The sequence below is a fragment of the Myxocyprinus asiaticus genome, chromosome 26 (assembly GCF_019703515.2).
Source record: "Myxocyprinus asiaticus isolate MX2 ecotype Aquarium Trade chromosome 26, UBuf_Myxa_2, whole genome shotgun sequence".
In the NCBI taxonomy this organism is placed as follows: domain Eukaryota; kingdom Metazoa; phylum Chordata; class Actinopteri; order Cypriniformes; family Catostomidae; genus Myxocyprinus; species Myxocyprinus asiaticus.
This window is the reverse complement of record NC_059369.1, coordinates 7,382,953-7,410,531: the sequence shown is the minus strand read 5'-3', so window position 1 is coordinate 7,410,531 and position 27,579 is coordinate 7,382,953. Positions and strand designations below refer to the sequence as shown.

At 36.6% G+C, this 27,579-nt stretch overlaps 1 protein-coding gene across 1 annotated transcript; it reads right to left on the bottom strand.

The window, feature by feature from the left end:
* Nucleotides 1–810: 810 nt before the first annotated feature.
* Nucleotides 811–27,242, bottom strand: LOC127417035 (guanine nucleotide-binding protein subunit beta-5b-like). The gene is made up of 13 exons (XM_051656722.1): nt 27,165–27,242; nt 23,399–23,548; nt 20,986–21,097; nt 20,335–20,471; nt 19,768–19,809; nt 19,286–19,362; nt 18,986–19,118; nt 15,586–15,729; nt 7,257–7,348; nt 5,856–5,904; nt 5,315–5,411; nt 2,253–2,419; nt 811–1,414 (listed from the first exon to the last, which is right to left on the bottom strand). The coding sequence occupies exons 2-13, from the start codon at nt 23,522–23,524 to the stop codon at nt 1,403–1,405; spliced, it is 1,188 nt and encodes a 395-aa protein (XP_051512682.1). The 5' UTR covers nt 23,525–23,548; nt 27,165–27,242; the 3' UTR covers nt 811–1,402.
* Between the last annotated feature and the right edge of the window lie 337 nt (nt 27,243–27,579).

Below are 27,579 nucleotides of genomic sequence, written 5' to 3'. Positions count from 1 at the left end.
GACCTGGCTGGGGTCACCCAACACACCCTGGATTCAAACTCGCAACTCCAGGGATGGTAGTCAGCATCAATACTCGCCGAGCTACCCAGGCCCCCTAAAAATTACACTATTAAATTTGATGGAATTTTGATATGAAATTGAAATGCGTAAATATTAAAATTGGCTAAAATATTTTTTGTGTATTGCTTATTTAGCTTTTTTATTTTTTAGTGTTATTTATAAATTGTTTTCTTTGCAACTAACTCAGATTTGTTGAAATTATATTTTTACATTTGAATGTGTTTGCTGTTGTACTGTATATTTTGTTGCGTTCAATATTTAAAGGTGCTGTAAGTGTTTTTTTTTTTTTTTTTTCATGGAAAAGTATGCAAAAATGTTTCCTTCTCCCTTAAAGATATGAATGAAATAAGTGTCCTGGGATATCTCATCAGACTCTGTGACTTTGTAAGCAGCAAACAAAATTGTGTCAACAGACAGTGGACATTGACGCTTTTCACCTGTCAATCATTTTGCTCGTTCTCATAGTGTTGTATTTGAAGCAGATCATTGAGGCTATGATGACAATGTTTGTCAGTTGAGGGTGCTATTGTGACACTGTTGAATTTAACAGCCACAGGAACAAGCAATGCTGCTCTTTTGCTCGGTTTTGGTCTCAAAATTACCTTTGGAGGGCGGAGTTTTGGAATGAGGGGGCGTGGCTAATTCAATAGCTCAGTTCTGAAAGCTTCAGAACAATAAAATCGCTTACAGCACCTTTAATAATATTCATTGTAATCATACTGTATAAACACACACACACACACACACACACACAGAAGTAGATAACATTTAATTCTGATTACAGTGACAATTAACAATATGAGACAACAGTAAATACATAGTGTACATACATTTGAAACATTTCACAATATCGGCTAATTGATTTTGATTGTCTACACATTTGACCTGAAGAAGGCCTATAGTCACTGGGCAGCTTTTAACAATTCCTTTTTTTACATTGTAGTGCAAGCAAAACTCATTCATAATGATATAATTGTGTAAGATAAATATATAAAATAGTGATAGTAAAGTGAATTTCAGAGAAAGTTCTGGATATAAACTCCTAGGTCTGTTGCACAAGAACTGATATCAACTCTCTTTAAATCATTACCATAAAATGTACCTACAAAAGTATTGACAATTACATTAAAACATTCTTTAGATTTGTGTAATTTACAAATTAATAAAATGGCAATCTATTAAACATTTTGTATTTTACTAAAATAGAAGGAAAATAGCAGGATAAAAAAAAAAAAATTTAGTCATTTGTGCTAAGATCAATAAAATACAGTAATTGTGTGTTGTGTGATGCTGAGAAGCCCCTCTACAAATATCTCTTCACACACATGTGCACGGCCAATCCTCAAGCCCAGATCTGTAGCAAAGAAATGAATAAGAGTTAATATTAAACTGTGTTCTTTATGTGTTGAAAATACAATCCTAAATTATCATCAAAATCACAGAAGAGGAACACACAAAGAGAGAAAGAGGGGTTTCTTTTCTTCAGTCATCTAAAGGGTACAAAAGAGAAGAGTGCGGGGAATGTATGACGTGTGTTGTGTGGTTTCTGTCACAGGACAGATACCACAGGTTGGTGTAAAGCACCTTTGACTGCTGCCAGTCATAATCTAGAGCTGCTCACTGATGCCAGTAAGGACCAAAACCACGGAATAATGGAAGTGAAAATGCAATGAATAAGTAGTTGGAACATAATATGTCCATGAACATCAGGATTTTATGTTCAAATTTAAATGAATGTTCAAGCGTAGTAGCAAATTTTAGGTCCTGTAACTGATCACCATTTATTTTTCACGATATTTAATCACATGTGACCTTCACTAGTTCCTTTTAATGGTCCTATAGTGTGACAAATTAACTGTCAAAAGCACAAATACTCCATATAGTCTCTCAATTTAAATGAGGACATAAAATAATACATAACAAATGATGAAATAATGAATAGTTTAAACTCCAGGGCGATACAAAACCCCTCATCACACAGTCGAGGGTAATTTTGCAATAATGACCGCCGGACTGTACATTATCCCTTACTTAGTTTCTTAATTTATTTAAAGCTAAATGTATATGGTCTTTTGAAATACTCTCCACTTGTACTTTCTATTTATATATGTCATGACTGTAACTTTGTGATGATTGTGAAACTTGACACATATTAGGTGATTTTCCTCAGTGGGCGAGAGGCTGACACTCACCCGCAGGGTGTTATCCCATGACCCTGAGCAGAACGCAGTACCATCAGGGGAAACTCTGACGGTGCTGACCCGGTTTTCATGGCCAAAGAGAATAGACACCCTGGTACCTTTCAGGACATCCCAGACGTTAATGGTGTAGTCATTATAACCCACAAACAGCAACCGGCCTGTGAAAAAGAGACAAAATTAAAGTTCCATGATAGCGGCAACATTTTTGCAATGTTGTGAAATGTCCACTGAGTGGCGCTAAAAGCGAGTTTAATTTTCTCCCAAATGGTTGAGGTTTTTAATGTTTCTGTTATATTGACTTTTAAATCAACAAAACCTACCTCCCTACCCTAAAACTTAAACATAAACCTATCCGATATTTTAATAAAAAGCAAATGTGTGATGAAAAACACAATTGCTGAAGCAACTATGTCATTTTGTGGTGCTTCTATGACACTTTCGGCTCACGTGTCGACTCTCGTGCTCTTCAGGACTTGTACCCTGCAATTTGATCACAACAAAGCTTGTAAATGTAGTTGGTTAAGTAATGCAAATGTTAAAATGTATCACCTTACAAGTCATGCACTATAATAAAAGTGTTCTGATGTCGTAAGATAGCATTGTGTGAGGAACAGGCCGAAAAGTAAGTGTTTATGAACTGATAATCTACTGTTTTACTCGTGATTGATTGAATAAAAGTCTTTGTTGCTGTAGCGCCTCTAGTGTTCATTTCACCGGGAACTGCAGAGATACGTACAACGAGCCACGTGAAATGTAGGTAAAGTGATTTTATTAGACCAGGTTGGATATTTTACCATCTAATGCAATGCCATTGAGCTACTTATATATATGGATATATTGTACTCTTATATGTTCATAATCACAAGTGAGACACATGTTAGACACATGCTATCACAGAGTGTAGGCGTCACAGCTGTGATATCTAACCAGCATTCCTTTGAACCCCATGTTTGATTACAGCTGGTATGAGTCAATATAAACTATGTGTACTGTTTAATAAATATGTATTGGCACACTGTATTTAGAGAAATAACCAGTAATATTTTCTTAGAATAGTTTATGGTAGTCATTGCACAACATGTAAGTGACAAATATGCTTCCCAACGACTAGTTAACATACAGTATAGGATGGGCATGAATCAGAATTGTTAAAAATAGTGTTTTCATCATTGTAGCATGTTCAATATTAAATATATATATATATATATATATATATTCAATATAAAGCAATAGTTCAATATTCATGTCCTCAGTGGAACAAAAAAAGGAGTTTTACTGAAATGTGTCAGATCTGAAATGCAAGTGGCACTCTAACACAGCTGAGCACTCCCCATATGCTCATCCATAAGCTTTCACTCTATTTTATGATCTCACACACCACAAAGTTCAGTCAAACATCTCGGCCTCTGAGTGGACTAGAAGCTAATTGAAATACTCAATTAAATAAAAAAAAGGAGATTAGCTGAAATGTGCCAGGTGCTCAAAGGGCTGTTAAGCTCTAAAAGGACAAAAAAAGCACCATTTAAAGTAGCATAAAAGTAGTTCACACTAGGGGTATGCACGAAGCCAAATACCTTATTCGAATATCGGCTTCAAAATGAATAACGAATTCACCCGAATAATCGAAAAAATATTCGGAAGAATGATCATCCAACGAGCACAGGCATAAAGCTATTTTTTAAATAAACATATCAAAAATGACAAAGCAACGATGAGTCTGTGAAGCCAATATTACTACAGTGTAAACCTATAAATGAAAATGCGCACGATGTGATTTCAAGTTCTGATCGGATGGCCACAGATTCAACTCCGTTTGCAGACAGTCTCCATTAATTGTGCACATCTTAGGAATCTAAGCTTGTAATAAGCCTTGAGTGTATCATAAAACTTTCTGATAGAGATTTACGGTGCTTTCAGTTTGTAGGCTATATTAATTTATTATCATTACTTTTAATATTCGTATTTGTATTTATATTCGCTGCAAAATGTGTGCTTTACATTTTACAATTGCTTGACACCTCGTGCCTCCAGAATAACGTTGTTATACTTGCACACTTCACAAACATAAACAAAAATTCTGTTTCAGCAGACATTAATGTCCGAAATACCTGGAGAAAACACAGTTAACAACATATTCCACAGTTTATGTAGCCGACATATTCAGCTTCATCTGGTGAGAAAAAATTAAGAATATATCAATAATATAATTACATAATAATACAAATTTAATAATAATTATTATTAATAATAATAATAATAATAATAATAATATTTAAATAGGCCTAACTGAGGCATACTTTATATACAGAAGCTATAGCCTAAATGTAAGAGAGTTACATTTTAAAATTAGTTTGACACACTTCCGATTTAAGCCACGCCCACATCCGGTTCTATCCGAATACAGATACAGATACAGATAATTTTGTCATAGTAACGGCGTCGCTGCACACCCCTAGTTCACACAATTTGTGTGCTATATTCCAAGTCTTATAGGGCTATACAATAGCTTTGTGTGAGGAACAGACACAAATTGAAGTCATTATTTACAAAAAAATCTTCCCCACCACCGCAGCTCTTAAATATCATTTGTCTACATTAAAACATACCATGTCAAGACATGCCACACCAGTTTTGACATTAATAATAAGACACGAGAACCAATGACGTTTGATGTCACTGATTTCAAACTTGATGACACGTCAAATATGAATAAATGTGAATGGAAAACACATTTGAGAGCTATGGTGGAGGTGAAGCTTTTCAGTAAAAAATTCTGTAAATTTGGGTCTGTTCTTCACACAAAGCTTTCATCCGACTTCAGAAGACTTGGAATATAGCGCACCAGTCGTATGGACTTCTTTTATGCGGCTTTTTGGAGCTTGACAGCACCAGTCACCATTCACTTTCATTGTATTGAAAAGAGCACCAGGAACATAGTCCTAAATTTCATCACTTGTTTTCCACAGCAGAAAGAGAGCCATAGAGGTTTGGAATGATGATAGAATATTCAATTCTGGTTGAACTTTGGCTTTAAGAGCAGAATTCTGTCTCACCACTGAGAGAAAAGTCCACACTGGAGGCTCCAAATATGATGCTCTCTTTGGCGTAGATGGCCACCTCACGGTCAGCTCGCAAGTCATACAGACGACACTGAAACAACATCACACATGAGCTCAGTATGGATTCAGACTGTTTGACATTACATTGATCAACGGATGACTAACAAGTCAAATGATTGGATTTAAAGGCAAAGACACGTTTACATGGACCTTGACCGGAAATATCAACATTAGACGAACACACAAACAAACTCTCTCACCTAATGCCATTAGCTCATCAACATTATTCAAAGACCAAAAGAGAAAAATCAGATCATTTAAGTCAACTAATCATAAGATCACTTGATTAACTCAACCAATTACCAAGACATTCATTAAAGTATGGCTCAAGAGGGTGAGTGTGGAGGCGGAGTATTAATCAGTCTACACAGAGGTTTAACATGACTGAAAAACAGTCTTTTGTAACCTTTAAATATTGAAAACTGTTTTGTGATGGAATGGTTTCACTGATGTTTAGTAGCACAGAAGAACTCACCGTAGAATCATCAGATCCAGATGCGAAAGCGTCTCCACTGGGATAATATCTGTAAACAGCAACACACACTCATATACTGTATAAGACTGAAGTTCTGAAAAAGACTTGAGCCTATCAGTATATCTATTGTTTTACCATTTGAAACCATTTTTTTTTTTTTGTACTGTTTTGCTTGAAAAGTGTGCTAAGTTTCACCATTTGGTTTGATATTTTGGAAATAATTAAATGACATTCATACATTTTAAAGTGCAGCTAAAGTGGCCAAATACGTTTTAGGGCTACTGAATATGGAATATTCCTTTCATTAACCTCTTCAGATCTGCTGCATGTTATAGCTGCCGCCTGCATTTTCCACATCCAAATATAAAAGCTCACCTTACCCACATACAGTGGACAAATTGGAAAATATAGGTCTCATTTTACAGAATCACACACCTTCCACAATGTTTCATCAAATATCTCGGCCTCTGAGTGGACTAGAAGCTAATTCTTGGTGTCATTGGAAAGTTGATATTTTTTGTTTATCACGTTTTTCTGTTAAACCGCATTTTTTTTCTGGACATCTAAGACATAACATTACATTATTTACCCCAACAAGCTCACAGACAAGTAGATAATAGCTCATTCTGAAGAAAACAGTCAAAGGGAAGAGCCGATATAGAGCTCGTGGCTACTTGGGGCTTGATTAGAGCAGACATAAGACGTTTGTTGTCTTACAGCGATCATATTTCACTTCGTGATTCTTTTGATAATCATTGAAACTGTGGTGTGATGGCAAAACAATACTACAAAAAACTGCATAGTTATATTCCTGTGAATGAATGCTTTCATTTGGTATATAACTTGTCTTGAAATACGTAAAAAAAAAAAATCCAACACCACCACAGGACAGCATTTATTTGTGACATTTTACAAGGTTTTGAGGTCTTTTATTGTTATTTTATGTAACATAAATGCAAAAGTGTCTGAGTTCCATGAAAAGTTCAGAAAAGTTCAAAAGTTCAGACCACTTAAGGCTATTTATATATACTATTGACATTTTAAACATAAACTTTTGACCTCGCCATGAACTGCTGGCAAATCCAGAGAGTAATGCAGAGCTAAAGAAGTTATGGCAAATATATGAGGAACAAAATCCCAAAGTGCCATTTGTGACAGGTGCAGTTTTACAGATACTGACTCGTCTCATATATGATGCTGCGAGTGACGCAATGTTTGTCAGAAACATGCAAGGAAAAAACATTGTCAAAGGGAAAACTATATTTTTTAAATAAAAGCAATGTAAACTAGTTTTATGACTGGTACATTTTCAATTGTGGCAACAAAAAAGACATTTGGACATTTGGACCCTGTACATCACTATGGGCAGCAACAGGAAGTGTAAGGCTGTGGGTCACTCACTTCACACTGTTGATGTCAGAATCATGAGTCTCAAAGGACTGAACGTTCTGCCCCGAGCGCATATCCCACACATTAGCCTTCTTATCACAGCCCTGAAACACACATACACAGCACTTTACAGACCAGCAGAGCAACACTCACAACAGGCTGAATCTCATGACAATGATGTGCTAAATATAGCTGCATTATATAAGCGGACACTGACTGAATCAAGAACATTACAGATAAAATCAGAGAGTTAGAGGGCAATTTCTATGAATAGGGTACAAATTGGCATCTCATTACTTTTTGTAAAACAGCACTAAATGCCCAAAACCCATGTTCTTGGGGAATTGAACTATTAGATCTCATAAAATATTATGTGACATAGAATTAACATTGCATGACAAGTAGAGTCAAATGTTACGGACCCACTTTATATTAGGTGGCCTTAACTACTATGTACTTAACTATTTGATACAATGTACTTATTATGTACATACATGTTGTTGCATTGTAATTACATTTAAAGTACATGCATTGAATTACATTTGTAGTTACACTGTTAACTTTATCCCTAACCCAATTCTTACCCCAAAACCTAACTCTAACCCCTAATCCTAACGCTAACCCTACCCTTTCCCCTAAACCTACCCGTACCTCAACCTCAGTAGCAGCAAATGTGGAAATTTTGCAGAACAACATGTAGTTACACAGTAAATACATTGTCTTGTATTTATTTAATGCCAGTACATAGTAGTTAAGGCCACCTAATATAAAGTGTGACCAATGTTACTTTAAAATTGTGAATTTGTCTGTCCCATCACAATTATGACAATTTGTTGAACTGATATTAAATTAATTGTAGGAAAAAAAGGTAACGTTGAGCTATGTCACAAATTTTCTTGCGGGGCCCCTTAGATGACAAGACAGAATTTTTTTTCTGAAATAGTTTTGCGCACCCTCGCAATAAGTTTTGCATTCCCTCGCAATAACATTTGCATGCCCTCATCTAGTTTGCGTTCCCTCACAATAAATTTACCATGTTTTACTAGAGTAACCATATTTTAACCATGATATTCGTAGTGAAACAGTAGTAATATTACATGAAAATTAAAACTATGGTAATAACCATAATAATTTTGTGGTTATTATTTTTTAATTACAAATACCATAGTTTAGCTTTGGAGCTTTCAGTTCCATCCATGACGAAGACACGTTACTCATCAGACAACTCAGGAAGTAGAATTAGGTAAGAAACTGGTCTTATATATGTTTTGTCTCCTATTTTGATGTCTGCTGATCAGACACGTCCATCCACACTGGTTGCCACACCAATGACTCGACCCATAGGCCAGGAACCACGGGGTAGTTGAGGATCCAAAATCAACACTGGGTTTCCTACTTGGCTGTTCTTCACTTCCCGCTGCCACTTCCCACAGGGGTGAAGACTGGGAAGATAGTCACAAAGAAACCTGGCCCAGAAATGATCTGCCAACAGTTGACTAGTTGACATTTCCGACAACATGGCCCGTGGCAGGGAGGCATCCAGCTGCCCCATCAAGTGCCTTAAAGCCATAAGGAAGGCATCAGTATCAAGATTCTCCAATAGGTCAAGATGCACACAATGGGTAGTTAAAAACATGAAAAGGATATCTTAATACTGAAAGGACCAAAGCACTCAACACCAGTGGACCAGAATGGAGGCTTGAAAAGACGTAACCTTGCTGGTGGTAGGTCTGTCATTTTTGGGAATGCTGGATTAGGTTCCCACTTGCAACATTCTGTGCAATTATATTGATGCTTTCGAATGGCTCCTCTACCCTTTATAATCCAGTATCTGTGCCTTAATTCACCATAGACTCTTTCTGGACCAGGATGTAGTAAATTCTCATCATATTCTTTGATGAGGAGCCTAGTTAGAGGGTGCTTGGCATCCAAGATGATGGGATGAATGGTGTCAGGATCCTAATCCTGTGCTCTTTAGAGTCTCCCACATACTCGCAACAGTCCAATGACTGGATCCAGCTCAGGAGATAATGGCAAGAGTCGAATTCGTCTGGGTATTGGCTGTCCTTTCCGTAAGGCATTGGGTTCTTTAGGGAAGCTAACTACTTGAGATCGCTGAAGAAGGAGAGTCTCTGCAGAGAGAGAAGTGGAGTCTTTGACAGTGACAGAGTTGCCTATGAATTGTTCAGTGGCAGAGAGCAAATCACGCCATGTGGAATGTTGAGAAGCATCAGGCAGCGTTATCACTTATGTGGACAATTTAAGGCATTGGGCTGATTTCTTCAACTCAGATTTCTCTGCAGTAGAAAAAAGGGAATCAGAAACTGATTTGGGAACAACTGGCCAGAAACACTCAGACTGAAGCAAGAATGGAGTTCCCATACTCCATCTACATTAGTTCCTTGAGTGTCTTACCTCTGGTTAAATAATCAGCTGGATTATTCTGGCTATCAACGTACCTCCAATATTCGGGATCCGTGAGTTCCTGGATTTCTACGACCCAAGTGCAGACGATTGACATTTAACCATGCCAAGACTGTTGTAGAATCACTCCAAAGAACACTTCTATTTATAGGGAGAGTGTGCTCAGTCTGCAGCATGTTTGCCAACTGAGCACCTAAAAGAGCTGCACTTAGCTCTAGGCACAGCATAGAGAATTGCTTCTTTGGTGCGACTTTTGAGAGGGCCATGACGAAAGACACTTGAGCATGAACATCTGAATCACAGACGCAAAGGTAACCCACAGTCCCATACACTCGTTCTGAGGCATCACAGAATATATGCAGCTCCCTCACGGCATCTGTTCGATCAGCACATGTAGATACATAGTATCCGGATACATCAATGCTGGAGAGGTCAGAGATTTCTCCCTCCCAATTCTGCCACTGTTTTAGAAGCTCAGATGGACGGAGGGGTTCATCCCAGCCTCTCTTAGTCCACCAAAGATCCTGGATTAGCACTTTTGCTCTGCTTGTTTAAGAAAGAAGGTATCCTAAAGGATTGTACTGTCTGGCCAATGTTTGGTAGATCTGACGCATTCTTGGGACGTCTATTGGTGAGACACAATGCTCATATCCTTAGGTATCAGGAACACAACACCAACTTAGTCCGAGGGTCAATTCTTCTGGATTGAGTCCTGCCTCTGAAAGCCATAAATCGGTGCTGGCTGATCATACCTCTGGTCAAAGATGTTGGACTGCCTCAGGCATGTTGATAGCCCACTGATGAATTTCAAATCCACCTTTGGCCAGAAGAGCATGGATACGCTTGAGATGCGCAATGGCATCTGCTGAAGAAGTCAAATTTTGCAGGCAATTAACAAATAAAAGGCCTTCATCACCGAATCCTGTACATCCTGATCATTTTTTAGGATATGCCCACACTAATCTCTGCATAGCGTAGATGGCACAACAAGAGCTACAGGTAGTGCCAAATGGCAAAACTTGCCATTCATAGATTACTCCATTTTCGTTATCTCACCACAGAAAATGGAGTAATGGTTTGTCCTGAGGTAGCAGGCATATCTGATGAAACATAGCCTTTACATCCCCACTAAATGCTATGGAATGCTCTTGGCAGCGGAGAAGGACACCAAGAAGAGAAGGGCCCAAGATTGGTCCTGGAAGGAGGCAGACATTCAAGCTTTGGCCATTTACTTGGAAAGAACAATTGAAATCCAGATGGTGCTTGCCACTGGGTTGCTTGATGATGTGATGTGGGAGATACCAAGACTCAGTGGCACGTAAGTCATCAACCAGGGAAGACACTTTCATCACACAGCCTGCTTCCACCAACTTTTGAATTTCCTGCTTATATATTTCAGCCAGTTCTTGATCTTTCCTCAACCGTTGTTCTGTGGCCCAAAATAGAGACAGAATGTCCTGAGGTGAAGAGGTTAAAGGTGGACTGCTGGGGCTTCTAAGTAATGGTATAGCATAACGGGATGCAGAATTCACTGGCAGGACAGTAGTTTGGGTTTCCAACAAATTGAGAGCATCTTGATGTTTTAAATGAGTCACATCTTTTTCTTTCCGGTTTGGAAAGGAGTCCATCTTCCACAATCGCTCTACACTCTCAATAAACTCAGCTGTAGTGGGACAAGCTATGGAACCACAAAGAGTAAAGAGGCTCCTAGTGAATTCCTTCCTGTCCGGGAATGCTGACAATGATGCAGAATGTGCAATACTCTTGGTTTGAGCTTTAACTTGAAGCTGTGCTGAAAAGTCCACCAAATTATAATTCTTCTCCAATCCATCTTTGAGAATTCCTTGTTTGATACAGTGCTCTATGAACCCTTCACGATAAGAAACTGGAAGTTTAGCAAGCAGATTATCGACATGTGATCCACATCGTAATTCACTGTCCATGGTGCTTTTCACTGACTGCAATAGACCCACCAGGGAATGGACTGAAAGAGCAAAGTCCTGGAAAGCACTGTGGTCACCTACTCTGATATGTTGGGACTGAAGGATGTTGGCAGTTTCATTTTGCACCAACCGATGAGGTTGTCCATACCTTCCTCACAGAGCCATAAGAGTTGCCGTGGATGGGTTGGCTGCATGCAGGTAGGATTTGGCTAATTTGTATGCACTAAGCAGTTTGAGATGGTCCAAAAAGATCTAGAATTTATACTGCTCAGTCAGGTGATCATGAATGTTCAACAAACTCTCCAGTGCCATGTCAAGCAGCACAAAATCACTTTTTTCCCACTGTCAAAGTATGGCAATTTAGATTGGGGTATAACATCCGCAGTAGATATCAATTCCATAATGCTAGCCCCTCCATCCGCCCATTCTGCTTTAACTTGCTGTGTTTGCTGGATAACTGGCTGATGGAAAAGATTTGTTTGATCTGGTGGTTGTTGAAGAGAAGACCCTAAACAAGATTTAGGATAGAACGATGGAGAGGAAAAGGTGTTGATACACCACTTGATTTCAGTGGCCCTTAGGCTAACGGACTCCTTTGCAGTGGCCTCTGGGCCACCTGACTGCTTTGCGGTGGTCTAACAGGGTGCTTGAAGATCTGCATCCAGATCTTCATCTGGTTTCTCACCAGTGATGAAATCAAACACGCCTCCTCTAGTTCCATTTTAGCTTTAAGAAGACATCTTTGCATGGTAACAGATCTATTCAATCTCTCACACTCCTTTAAGGCTTCTTGTGCCTGAGCATCCAGTTTACAAGTCTGGTTATCCATGTTCAATTCCTCTTCTATCTGACGTTCCACCTCCCGTAAAGCATTGATTTTCCTCCTCCAAAACAGCCATCTGCTATGAATTAAGGTTAAAGGCTGATTGCCCAGAAATACTACTCCCACTGGTGTACGTATAACTGGTTTCAGAGCCACTTGATTGCTTGTGTTTTGAATGCTTTGATTTGGGTCTACCATGAGAGACCTTACTACTGATTACAGAGGTGGTATTATGGTCACCATGGGTGTAGTTATGAGTTAGTTCATCAGGCAAAGGGTGCACCCCAGGTTCCAATGAGTGATTAATATCAGCAGGAGGAGGAGGAGGGTTATGTGACTTTGGTCTTTGCTGATGGCCATAACTTTTTATATTGACAGATTTGTTCATCTTTTGATTGGGAATGTCTGTATATCGCTCTGGAGGATGCCTCTCCCCAAGAGGTCGTGCAGGGAGCATGGTAGAGATGCTTTAGTTATTGCTCCATTAGAACATTTTGGAGCCTCAGGTAAGGTGACATCCTCTTCCAGCTCGTTTGATCTAGCTGGTGATAATTCCATCCCTTTGCCTGTCATACAATCACCCTTAAGTTCTGGCTCGAAGGACCATTGAAAGATACTGTATTAGTTGATTCGATTTTAAGGGTGCAGGATAAGGTGAACAGGCTGGTCACAATTAAGTGACTAGGATAGATTGATCACATAGAGAGACTGGTTGATGTTCCAATTACCCTTCAAAGGGCCTTTTATTTCCCACAAAGCAGAGACATCTTGAATGTCTCAATGGTGAATATGTAGATGGAGGTATTCGTATTCTGTGTGTCTGTGTGGGTGTGTATGTGTTAGAGGTCTGCAACCCGACAGGTTTTGGGCCGGGTTCAGGTCAGTTTTTTCAAGTAGGACTTCGGGTTCGGGACAGGTTCGGGTTTGTAATTAATGAAAAAATAAACAGGCTTACCGAACTTGTTTCACGCATGCGCTCTCACTCATAGACACGTGCGAACGGAGTTAGGGGCCGTTCACACCGAATGTGTTTTTGCGTGCGTCTGTTCTGTTTTCCCATTGTTTAAGCACATGCTGGATGAATGTCTTTGACATTTGCGACACGTCTCGTGCGGGACCTGCGTATTTTAAACACCATGTCAAGTTAAAAAGAACTTCAAATTGTCAAAAATGCATGCTGAGACACCTGCGCTCTGTTTCATTCTTTGCGATGCATCTAGATTTTTTTCAGCACAGTTGTCACAAAGATTCAACATTCTAAACAAGTTCAGGCTGCATAGAGGGACTGTTCTGCAATACTTTTTTCCCTTCTGCTCTAGTGTACTAAGGGGCTGTCGTGTCTTGTTAAAACTGTGTATGTTTACTGTTTCAGTACTGTTACGAATGTTGCCTATATGCTTACATAAAATACAGCCTATTGCAACAGTACTTCCTAGGAAAAGAGATTAGATAGTAAGCAATTTCGGGTTTGGATTGGGTTCAGGCTTAAAATCTGACGGTATCATTCAGGCCGGGTAGGGACGGGCAACATGGTCTCAGGTACGGGTCCCATGCAGACCTCTAGTATGTGTGGTTAACATCAAAAATGTTGAAGGAAAAGGAAGAAATGGCTTGCATGCTGTGCAGCGAATTCCATTCAAATGAGCTTGCCCCTGAACAGGTACGCTCCCGTCTACTATATTCATAAAGCGCCAAGAACGTGCACGTAATCACATGACCTGTAGAGTAGCTGGATCTACTTGACATATACTTTATAACGAATATTAAACTGTTAAATCGTCATTTATAAACCCCCAAAAATATATAGAATTTAAAGTGTCTTTTGACAGTAATATTGCAGTAACTATGAAAAGTAAGTTAAGCAACCATGTTTTTTTTTTTTTTTTTTGGCCGGAAACCATGGTTTTAATACAGTGTACTGTATAATTAAATTTTCATTTATTTATTTATTTTGGCATTTATACAATTCATGACAGTTTATTCCATCCAACATCATCCTTTTTATTTTTTTAAATGTCCGAAAAGCTTATTATGCCTACCCTTTTTACCTCTCTAGTTTTATATTCTCTCTAAATATTTCCATTTACAGTCCTATTCACAACTCATAAGAAGAAAAAGCAAAGAAAATATAAAGAAAAAAATAAGAGCAAGATGGCTGTTAACATTTATAAATTTTTACTTCACCCTAACAAATAAATTATTTGAAGCAAACAACAAAATTTACCATTTGCTTTAACTGCTTAATTTCTATATAACACATATGTGACACATATTATATTTATACAAACATATTTACATATCTACATAATACATACATTCTCTTACATTTATTAATTGTTTTACACAATTTTATTTCAATTTAAGCTTAAAAACCTACAGTGGTATTTGCAGTAAAATCATAACCTCAAACTTATGATTTTTATTATCATAGTTTTCATTTTCCTGTATTATTACTATGGTTTTACTACAAATATCATGGTTAAAATATGGTTACTGCAGTAAAACCATGGTAAATTTATCATGAGGAAATGCAAACTATTGTGAGGGCATGCAAAACTATTTCAGAAAAAAAGTTCCCGAACTGTGATCTAAGGGGCCACATATTTTCCCACATTCAACCCTGTTCAGTATGATTTCCCCCTAATAAAGCACTGGAACACTCAATAAATTGTGATATTCAGGAAGCAGTATCATACAAATTAGGGTTTTATTTAGATATTTAGACAAATTTTGGTAACAGGGTTGAAAATATTCCAAATAAAACAATCAGAAAACAAAATGGCTCATCTAATAATTAGTTTCTCTGTTCAGAATGTTTTTTTTTCACCTAATTTCACTGACCCTTTAAAAAGTACAAATAAAAATATTATTATTATAATTGTTTTTTGTTTTTTTTTACAAATTTCAAGCCCTATTTTGTACCCTATACATATGGAAAGTGCCATAATGTTAATACTGATGACAGATTAGAAATTATAATTAAAAATCCATGCTTTCCAAATGCCTTTATAAAATGAAGCGAGTATTCTGCTGATTTTGCTGTACAGATAGAAATCTCATGTGTGTAACAGGTGAGGGCGGTTGAGGTGTGTGTATGTGTTGAGTGTAAACAGGTGTGTGTTTTTTCTGACTGTAAACAGGTATATCTGACCCCAGACACAAAGGTGTTTCCTGTCTCAGAGGGAGCGAGGTCCAATGAGAGCACATCCGCCGAGTGACCGTGGAAACTCTGCAGCAGCTGCCCACTCTCAACATCCCATAATGCACATGTGCCATCACCACTTGATGTCAGAATCTGAAACACACACACATCTATGTTTGTCTCCTGTTTGCTTGTCAAATGGTTAACTAAGTACAGATAACTTGAATTCAATGCTTCTACATTTTGCAATGACTTGGATGGCTGATGACGTTTTCAAAAAAGGATATAATACTTTTATCGCCCTCATGTGGGGGTATTGGTCGTGACAATGATAGCACCAAAAACACTACTATATTCCCCATAACAAATATTGAGGTTTGAATTTGGTTCAAGAAAGGAATCGAGTCATGCAGATGAAATATTTCAGAGCACAGCATTACTAGGAAAAATGATTTACTATAAAAAGTCCATGACTTCTAAGATTTTACTCAAATCCATGAATTTTCCAGGCCGGAAAATTGCAATTTTAATATCCCTCGATATTTCCAGGTTGTCCATGACATGTTCTGTGGACACTGCCTCTTAAACTGGACCTATTTTACGATTTGAAGGTGATTTTTTACACTGACTCTATATCAGTTGAATATTTCAATTTAAATCAGTTCAGGAGGAAACCCCCAACAGAGGTTGTTATAACTGTGGAAATCAGTTATAACACTTTCTATTGCTCTTTAAATAGATGTATTCAATCCCCTACCTTGACATGATGACTAAAAATGGCATTTCCTCTTTTTACTTTTTATTGTAGCTTACAAGAACACAATCAAGAAAGAGGAACAAACTTTGACGTGAGACAATACAGAGAAAAACCCCCAACATGCAACTTCCTAAAACAAACACAAACCCAATGGAAAACTGCTGACGTTATTAATGCAAATTTCTATTCCAATTTCAGAATAGACAAATAGACAGGTCACATGCTAAAGAAATTCAGCTATTATCAGTCACATATTTTAAATATTCTTATTCGGGAATGTTCCACAGCAGGGCTTCATAATGTATCACCACGAACAATGTATAACTGTTCAGCTGCTATTCATTTCATTAAAGATCTTAAAGAGTATGTTTGTACATCAATTTGTTACTATTTGTTATAAAAATGTAAAGTATAGCTCTTTCTCCAAATTCTGACTGGATAGGCCACGGTCAAAGCCACACACTTGTGAGTGCACAGCAAGTTGCATTGTTCCTTGGCAGGTACAGTGTACAGTTAAAGGGATAGTTCACCCAAAAATAAAAATTCTCATCATTAACTCACCCTCATGCCATCCCAGATGTGTATCAATTTCTTTCTTCAGCAAAACACAAAAAAAACTCTGTTGGTCCTCACAATGCAAGTGAATGGTGATCAGACCTTTGAAGGTCCAAAAGAGACATAAAATATATTAAATATAGATCTGTTTCTCACCCACACTTTTCATATTTCTTCAGAAGACATGGATTTAACAACTGGAGTCATATGGATTACTTTTATACTGCTTTTATGTGCTTTTTTGAGCTTCAAAGTTTTGGACCCTGTTGAATTGCATTGTATGGACCTACAGAGCTGAAATATTCTTCTAAAAATGTTCATTTGTTTTCTGCAGAAGAAAGAAAGTCATACACATCTGGGATGGCATGAGGGTGAGTTAATTTTTGGGTGAACTATCTAAAATCACAGCAGGGGAAAACCAGCGCATTGCTATGATTGTTGTAATGAGTAATATGTGTATGTTCTATAAATAACAGTTATTATAAACTCATCCTTCCAGAGATGTACAGTTTAATTATTCAACTCTGAATTATTAAAAATGGTTTATCTCCTCACACAGTGCAGTACAGATTCAACACTCAGCTCAATGTACTGATGTCTGCAGACCAAACGACACCAAACAAGGACAGTTTATTCTCTGTGCACAAATGTTAAATTACATCTGAGTTTTGTTTTATGGCCTTTTGTTTTTCTTATGTCATGTTAAATATATATGTAATTACTTTATTAGGCTAATGTGAAAGGTGCACTAAGTAATATTTTGTTTATGTTTCGCCGACCAATTTGACAGTCGTCTTTGACTTTATACTGACACCTAGTGGTGTGGATGCAGTCGATCGCGTTTATGTGCGTACAATGCAAGTCAATGGGGTCCGAAACCTTCACAATCCAAAAAGGACATAAAGGCAGCATAAAGGTAATCCATACGACTTCTGAAGCGACGCGATCACTTGGGTGAGAAACAGCTTCTCTCATGAATGTGCCAAGGAGACAGCAGATGTCAAGATTTATAATGAGTAAGGACTTAAATGTGGTCTGTTTCTCACCCAAAGTGATCATATCGCTTTAGAAGACATGGATTAAACAACTAAAGTTGTATGGATTGCCTTTTAGGAGCTTGAAAGTTTTGGACCCCATTGACTTGCATTGTGTGGACAAAAACACCTCATTCCTTCTTCATAATAACTTTGTTTGTATTCCACAGAAGAAAGAAAGTCATATGAGTTTGAGAAGGTATAAGGGTGAACGATTATTTAGCATATTTAAATAAGAACATACCATAGACTTCTGTTGTTTTATATAAAGCTAATTATAAATATCATAAACCAGTGGTTCTTAACTTGCCACTGCTACGAAGACAACCAAGGCCCCTTCATGTAGGCAAAGATATTTCGATTATTTAGCATATTTAAATAAGAACATACCATAGACTTCTGTTGTTTTATATAAAGCTAATTATAAATACCATAAACCAGTGGTTCTTAACTTGCCACTGCTACGAAGACAACAAAGGCCCCTTCATGTAGGCAAAGATATTTCCTTTCATACTTCTTCTGTAATGATGCCAAAGCTGCTTGTTATCAAATTCTGTTAAAAAAAACTAGGAATGGCAATACATTAAAATAATTAACACAATTAACTTTGTGCTTCCAGAAACGTCAAGAAATGTATGTTCTTCCATAAAAACAGCTGTTGTATTGAGTTAGGTGTAGAAATATGATGTCAGTTTACATGTTGTACATCTTTATTTTTAGTATGTATATTTTTGTAGCATTTCTTAGATTTACTATAACAAGTTACATTATTATATTATAGCTTATTAACTTATTTTTAAGAATTTAAAGTCATCGTGAGACCCCCTTGGAAATTTACCTAGGCCCCCTGGTTGAGAAACACTGCTCAAAAGAAATAAACTTTTAGGAAAAAAGAAAAGACAAACATTTAGGACTTTCAGATTATATATACTGTATATTCAAAATCCATCTTTCCAAACAGGAATATCCCAATCTCCAAAGAGAGGTTTTGTCAGATTTAGATCACTACTGGAGCTAAATCTGTCCTCAAACTCAAATAGCAGAAGTATGGACGCACACTCACCTGCATATCAGAGTTAGTGAAGCTGCAGGAAGACAAATAGTTGGTGTGCATGGCCACAGATTTCTTCTTAGCTGCCAAGTTCTCATTTTTATCCAGAGAGAGAGGATAAACAGAGCATTTATTATCCAACCCACTGAGAGAAAGAGAGAGATTTTGCATAGTAAGGAATATTTTATATACCGAGTAGATAAATGGATTACATTACCAAATCAGAGATTTTATTTACAGTAGTTGTGTTTAATGCTGACTCGCTGTTCTTTTATAACACAGTGGATACAGCTGATATTGACTCAAACTCACCCACAGGCCACAGCGCAGCCAGAGGGGGCATACGCACAAGCCATAACCCAGGTGCAGGGCATAGTGACTGCATGCTCCTGTACAAAACACACACCACAAACATTCATTTCATCACTATTCCTACAAAACTGACCGAGATGAAATGTGAGGAGCCATGTGCAAAGATTTATTAACTATCAAGGTAACAAGATGTAGCCACCATCAAAAACACACAGCCAGAAGTGCAGTGATGGCACCGGCATGAAGTATAGTTCATAATTGATTCTGATAAGTCAAATGCGTCATTCTGGGCTCAAATATTTACGTTTGATGACCGTGGTATGGTGTGTGTGTGTCTGCAGGATTATTTTTGCACTAATACTTTAGACATCCATTAGAGTGCATTACAACTGTAAAGCATGCAGATTATACTGTAAAATGGCTGTAAAACTGAAAAACATCTCTCTACAGCACACACAGTTCTGTGCGACAGATAGACTTACCTTGTTGGTAGTAAATGCATCCCACACGATGACTTTTCCATCCTACAGAGGAGATACATTTCAGTGAAAAAAAGAAATACAAAATAAAATATAAAAAAATGAGTGGATAACTTAGCACATGGCATTTCCTTTTCTAATAAATGTTAAAGGAATAGTTCTTTAAAATGTATCATTTTATAGATACAATGCAATGAAAGTGAATGGTGACCACATCTGTCAAGGAAGATTTTCAGTGAATAACGACTTAAATTTCAGTCCGCTCCTCACACACAGCTATCCTCTGGCTTCAGAAGACTTGTCATATAATGCACAAGTGATATGGACTACTTTTATTATGCTTTATTATGTCAAAAGTCTTTTTGGAGCTTGACAACCTCAGTCCCCATTTACTTTCATTGTATGGAAAAGTGCAGCTCAGACATCCTGCTAAAATTCTCATACATGAGGGTGAGTTTCATTTCTGGGTGAACTATCCCTTTAAAAGCGATCGACCAATGTCTTTCCATGAAAGCAGGACAGTGCTTTGGTACTGTGATGGCCGATAGTGATGATAATACATCCTGTTACCTGAGAGGAGCTGACGATTCTTCTCTTGTCCCGGCACCAGTCCATGCACAGTACTTTATTACCGTGTCCCTTTAAAGTTCTCCTGGTCTTCATGACAAACTGACCCAAAGAATCGATCTTCTCTGCCACCTGATGTACTGCAGTTAGAAAAACACAAATCTTCTTTTACACACAGCTGCTACATGATTTATGATCTGCATTTTTGGGTGGTAATGAGGACATCAGAGTCCCCCAGGATTAAAATTATTACATGTTCATACTGTTACAGAAACCTGATAATACTTAAAAACAAGAAGAATTAAATTATTATGTTAATATATGGATTAATTTTAGGCTAAACGTGATATTTAAACCAAAATATAGGCCAACATCTAAATATAAAATCTAAATCGCACATTTGACAATTAAAAATGCAAATCGGTGCCAACAGACTAAAACATCATTCACAAATGATTTAGGATATGCTATGCGAACATCTTTCGATCGCACTAGATTATATTTTGGAGAAAAGCAGTCATGTCTTATATATGGCTGTTTCAAAAACCTAGTGAGCTGCCTACCTGGACAGGTTTCCTAAGTGCGATGCCCATAAATGCAGTCTATGTAGGCAGCTCAGTAGTGATCGACACACCGCCGCTGTGTTTTACTCACGCTCGACATCGTGCAGTTTGGCTCTCTCCTCCTCCAGTTTGGATTTCAGAGATTCAGACTCCGCTTTCAGCGTGTTGATGGTTTCGCCCTTCGCCAGTCCCTGACAGGCCATCTTTAATAAATCACCGGTACATGAAGAATATCAGTAAATATGAGCTGTGTCACGAGCTGGGCGACTGATACAGCTGATGATGCGCTGACGTCACAGCGAGCACGTCACGTGACGCGTCACCACCATCAGTATCACACCCCACTGACTGTAAAATACCCCAAATCACATTTAACCACATTTCTTCATTTTCACTAAATCAGATCATTTAACTGAATAAAAAAACAAACAACAAAATAATAATAATAATAATAATAAATGTTTGCATAAAAAAAACCGGATATATTTCTAAAACAGGCCTATAATGTGGGTTATTGATAAATAACGTTCAAATAATTTATTTAAAGTTCATTGAATAGTCCAGTGGTGTAACAAATAATTTTTCTAAGTACAAATATTCCATGTACAGTCTCTCAATTAAAATGAGGTAATAAAAACTGAACAATAATTATACAGGAATTTAAAAATGGTGTTTAAAATAGTTTTAGAGTATAGGAGAGGCTATAGCATGTTTCACATTATAGCACTGCTGGACATATCATGTGAACTACTCATTTGTTATATTTCTATTCTGTTCTGTTACTAAATTATGTTTTACCTGCCATTTTTTTAAAATATCCTGCATATTGTGTATATTATTTTTAAACTATTTATTCTTTCTTTCTTTATTTTTCATTTCATTACTTTTTTCACTTTACTTTAAAATTTGCCATATCATTAAAATATCCCGCATATTGCATATACAGTATTTGTTTTTATTAATCTTCATTGTCTTTTCTTTTTCTAAATGTATTTATATTTTTATTTTAGTCATTCATTTTTAAATTTTTTATTTTTTTATTTTCGTATTTCCCTTTTTTCACTAACCCTTAAATTTGTATTTTTGTTATATTTTTTGTTATATTTCTAAAATAATATTTGTACCACTACTACTAAAATAGTTTTTTTTTCCTGCCATATCATTAAAATATCCTGCATATTGCATATATTTGCTTAATTAATTTATTCTTATTTTTAAATTTATTCATTCTGTTTTTCATTTTCTGGTTTCCCTTTTTCAATCACCCTTAAAACTGCCAATTGTCATTTTTTTATTTTTGTAATATTTTTTACATTTTATATTTCTAAAATAAAATTTTTACCACCACTTCTATACTAAAATAGTTTTCCTGCCATATAATTAAAATATCATGCATATTGCATAAATGGTCAGTCCATGTACATTTGCATTCAATCATACAATGTTATTAAAAATAAAAATTATATATTACAGACCAACTCCCAGTCAGCATATTGCAATGTGATGTGGCTTGCGATCTCTCATGCATTGTCCATTAGAGGCACCTCGCAACAACACCATGATGTGCCCAGCAGCAATATTCTAATACATATAGCATGCATAGGTTACAGTTAATGGTGGTTCAGAACAATATTTAATGAAAATTGGGACAAATTTGCAGAGCAATCCCAACTCTAATTCTGTCTGATAGGATTAAGGCAGTACAGAAGACGGGGCGGGTTGACTGATCAGATGAAAGGGGCGTTTCAGTGCCGCTCACATGTGCATATCAAATTTTCAAGCCATAAATACATTTTTTAAACAATGAAAGAAAACAAAAATTAAGCCATTTCCCCTTTCTCTTTATTAATTTTTAAATAGAAAATGAAATAGTTTGTATCTGCTTATTCTATTCATCAGTGTTAAAACCAAAAAACACATTTTTCTTTTTTAATTTTTGGGTTTAAAAAGTAAAAAAGAATGGACGCAAAAGTACATGGACCTATATATTTGCATTTTTTAATTGTTCATTTATTTTTCATTTTCATATTCTTTTCTTTATTTACCCTTAAAATTGCCAAATGTCATTTTTATTCTAAAAGTATTTTATAAACTTGATGTCTGGATGTTGTTCTTGTTCAAATGTTTATCTGCAATACAGAAACACATACAATAGCTTTGTGTTTACCACATAAAAAGAAAGAATCATGTACATGTATTTCATTTTGGTGTTGGTGTTCTGTATAAGTGTCTGTGCTGTTCTCTAGAGGTCTGCTCATGACTGCATGTGTTATTAAAGAGCTCTCAGATAAAGCACTTTACATGCCTGTTATGACATGAGGAAATGTTTTCCAGTGTCCTTCACCACCATGAGACAAACAATCAAGGCCAATAAATCAACAACATTTAACAGAATATGAAACAACACTCGTTTACAATGAAACAATTTAATATAGCAGACAGAAATCAGTTTCTGAGAGATTCTGAGAGAAATCTTAAAATAAGCACTGTGTGTGATGACATACCAGCTCCACACACAGCGAGCAGTAGTTGACGGGCTCATTCTTCAGATAGATGTTCATCAGAGGTTTGCTCTGACTGCAGTTATCACACGGGCCAAACGTGATGGCCAAAAATGTCTGGTCGCACATCTTTGCGTCTGTTTGAGGACGGGCCTGTAAACATGAGGATAAAAGGATGGATGGATTCACAGCAACCAACAACTACTAAAAAAAAAAAACTATTTATGACCCCATGAACTCCAAATGTGACATTTTTATGGCTTTTTTTATTTCATAGGAATTAAAAACCACAAATTAGATATCCTTAATATCTAAATAGTTTCTCTTCTTGACAGCAATAAGATTAAATGGAGAGCAAATATAGACGTTTGTTGAAGTCTCTTGCTTCTCAGATGTTTCTCCAGAGAAAAAGACCCCAGTAATCTCACATGTGTTTCCTATAGAGATTCAGAGGACAGCTCAATAATGTTTCAAACTGTGCTCAAATTTGGCCAAGATACAAACTCTGCAATTAAAAATCAGAGATCCCAATATGAACCCACAATTTCTAATCAAATTCTCCTATTCTCCAGATTCTATACCACCTGTCTACAATTAGAAGTAACAAGTATCAAATCATGGTTCATAGCTGTTATGTAGGTTAAACTATTTAAAACTAGTTCAAAGAACTTTTGGGGTCTTTAAATGTTTATATAATAAGAAAGCAATTAAAAAGTGTAAATGTTGAACGTGTACTATCTTGGTATCAGTGTTGTACCCATGTGTTTTAAACTAGCTGGGTGATGAAAGTAATTACCCAAGTCCATGCAGTACCAACCAATAACAATATAATATCAAATAAATTATGTGTTCTACTAAGGACTGTGTGTGTGGCTACAATTGGAGAAGCATACTCTTACTATTGCTGCTCTATGTAGCATGTATACAGTGCACAGCATGCAAATGTTCTGGATGGATGACCTAATTGCCAATATGTGAAACAGAGTTCACTGCATGGAAAACTGTATCCCACAGTAATTCGCACAACTTTGTCCATTTCCGGTGTGACTGATTAACAGCAGAGATCTCTTTCATGTCTCATGACTTGACAATTTAACAGAAAATTGGAATAACCGTTTTTATTTTCAAGATGACAACGGGACACCTGAATTAAACATGCAATGTACTGTAATGAGGTCATGTGACAACAGTGTAGCATACTATAGTGCTGTTCAGGCTGTAGTCAAACACCCGGAAGAGAATTTGCATTTTGGAGCCAACAGTTCCCACAGGATTTTCCTATGGGTTTTTATAATGGCAGTTTTGGATTTATAAGTAAAATAAGGTCTGTGGTGAACATTACTTTAAGATACTTGGACTTTTTGTTTTGCAACATAAATGATACACAGTCATAACAAAAATTTGAATTTTAAAGCCACCATGTTAAAAAAAAAAAAAAAATACAATATGTCATTAACAAGTTGCTAGATGCTGCATAACATTCAACTCAGAAAGTCAGAATTCTAGACCCTACATAAGAGTTAATGGACCCCCCATAAAAGCCAAAATAATGTAAATTGTGGGGTTCCCTGGTTTTTCATCAAAACTAGAATCCTAGAAACATAAAGCTAGATTTTTTTTAAATGTTTGTTGTGACATAACACAACATTGTGTATTAGCCTATCTGTCCCAGCTTTCATAAATAATCCGAATGAGATTTTTTTACGTTGGAAAATTCTAAACAGCACAGTATTTTAGTAAATTCTCATTTTCACCTCACAATAATAGTAACATATAATCCTTCTTTGACGTATTATTGTTGGTACTCCAAATTTACTAACATAACATCATCTTTTATTTTAAAACTAAACTGTTGTAGAGGTTAATTAATATGCACGCCGTTAATACGCATTTAGTTTTGCCGGTATTTATTGAACACTATATATTAGCTAACAATAAAACAGTTGGAAAGTTATCATATGGATGTTATGTAGAGAAATATCTTTGTCCATTAATTATACTGTGCCTGTGACGAGCGGCCCTCCCTCAGTATCTTTAAATGCACAATAAATGATGATAAACGATAATGATAACAGAAAAGACAATGCATCATGGCATTTCATAATTCACACGAATTAGCTACATCGTTTTACTCTACCATACACTGAATCTCAGCCACAGTGACCACAATTTAAATTCTAAAAATGAATCTATTATTGAGCCTGACATCTTACTCTTTTATGAAAACTCATTAAATATCAAAATTACTACTTTTAATCAATATATAAAATTATTCTTTGAAGTTTTGGTAAGGATTCCCGTAGTGATTCTTGGGTAGTTGTTCTTGCGTATGATGTAATTATTCAGTTCAAACGGAGCAGACAGTCTTGCGCTTTCGCAGCTACCAGCATTTTTTCTTCCAGAAAAGGTCAGTGTAAGGGGACCCCCCAAGAGCTAAGACTCAGTTTGAACACAGGAAAAATGCAAGACAGACTTCCAACTTGGAAACTCGCGCAGAAATCTTCAACTCTGATTTCGCCCAGATGCAGGTGCTTGACATCACGCAAACATGTCGGCACCCAGGGAGATGCAGTTAATGATAAACATTCACTTTTATTCATTAAAATCAATCAATGAGTCAAAATTCCTGTTTATCAAACATTTGCAGAAACAGGTGTTCAGAATCTTTTGATAATAGTACACCTGTACAACAAATGCAAGTTTTGCAGGATTGTTTATCAGTTTGGTTGCGATGAGACATCAAGCTAACGGTAGCATGGCAGTTTTGTTTGCTTATACGACATCTTTGAGCATCAAGCAATGGAATGTCTTTATTGTTGGAGATCGGAGATATCAAGTCGGAATTTCCCACAAGAATGGAACTCAGCAAAAGAAATACCACAGTTTTCCATTTCGTCAGGCACGTTTACTTTCATGCTTGTGGTATTTGTAGTTCTTATCTAGTGACTTGTTAGCAACATCCATTTTTTAAAAAAAACAGTGCGGCTTTAAAATTCACGTTAAAGGTATGACTGTGTGTAACTTGTACAAAAAATCATCCAAGTATCTCCAATCAGTTTTTTCCACAGTCCTAATTTAGCGCTAGAACTTCCTGGTTGTGCCTTCCAATTTCTTCCATTCATTAAGTAGAAGTGACCCGTCTCTGCTAAATAATCTCTGGTAGTATTCAGTAAATAGTTAGCAATTATGCCATGCCAAACAAACCTTGTCAACAGCAAGAGCATAGATTTGGCTTGAACACTGGGGGGTTGTAGTGTGAAGCGCTTACATATTTCCATTGATCATGGTATAAATAATGGGGAGCTTTTAAATTAAATTAAAATACTTGCTTTTATGACGAGTATTCAAGAACTTTAAAAACCACACCATATTAACACGTTAACATAACACAATCACACGTACTGTACTGGAAATGACGACACAACATTACACCCGAGCTAAATAAAATTCAGAGTACAACAGTACTGCAAATGTTAATGCATTTGAAAACAATAATCATCTACACATTTTTAATTTGCCTTCCTACCCAAGCAAACACACCATACATACTGTATAAGATAATATTTACCATTTAACTGCATTCAAACTTACCAACACAATCTATGCACCCACATAGATAGTGTACAGTGCAGTTAACTGAATGTTTTTAAGGACATTTTGCCTTTATTTCTCTAAAGATTCTTGTCCCACTACAGACACATGTAAACATTTGTGATATTATTTCATTTCATATTAAAGTTGAACAGAATCTGTTTGTTTAAAAACATACCTTTCAAATGATTCTGACGTGTGCTGCCAGTATAGGCTGCAGTCTTCAGAGGGAGGAGAAAGGGATTGAACCTGCGAGAAAGGCAGGAGATAAGCTCCTTACAGGAGCATTAGGGTTTATACCCTAGAGAAGTTTTACCAGCTAAAATAGTAGCCAGTCAGAGACAGAGACTTACAAGCGCTCACAAATAGTCCTGATTAAGCTGGTTAAAGCTGAGGGCCTGTAGTTCATCAGTGAAACACTGATCTATGCAGAAATACTGTAGTTACAGTATGTGGTCCTGAAATAGCCATATAGATCCTGACATCTGCATTTATTTTATTAAGTGAGATAGCAATCAAAACAGACTGTGTTGTACAATGATGTATTACACACTGAAATTAAACCTTAACAAAATAGTGAGCACAATGTGAAG

Coding starts and splice junctions, on each gene's coding strand:
- LOC127417035 (XM_051656722.1), bottom strand. CDS start 23,524: ATGTGCGACCAGACATTTTTGGCCATCACGTTTGGCCCGTGTGATAAC. Junction 19,810..20,334: donor GAATCGTCAGCTCCTCTCAG/GTAACAGGATGT, acceptor TCTCCTCTGTAG/GATGGAAAAGTCATCGTGTG. Junction 5,905..7,256: donor TCTGACATCAACAGTGTGAA/GTGAGTGACCCA, acceptor TGCTGTTTACAG/ATATTATCCCAGTGGAGACG.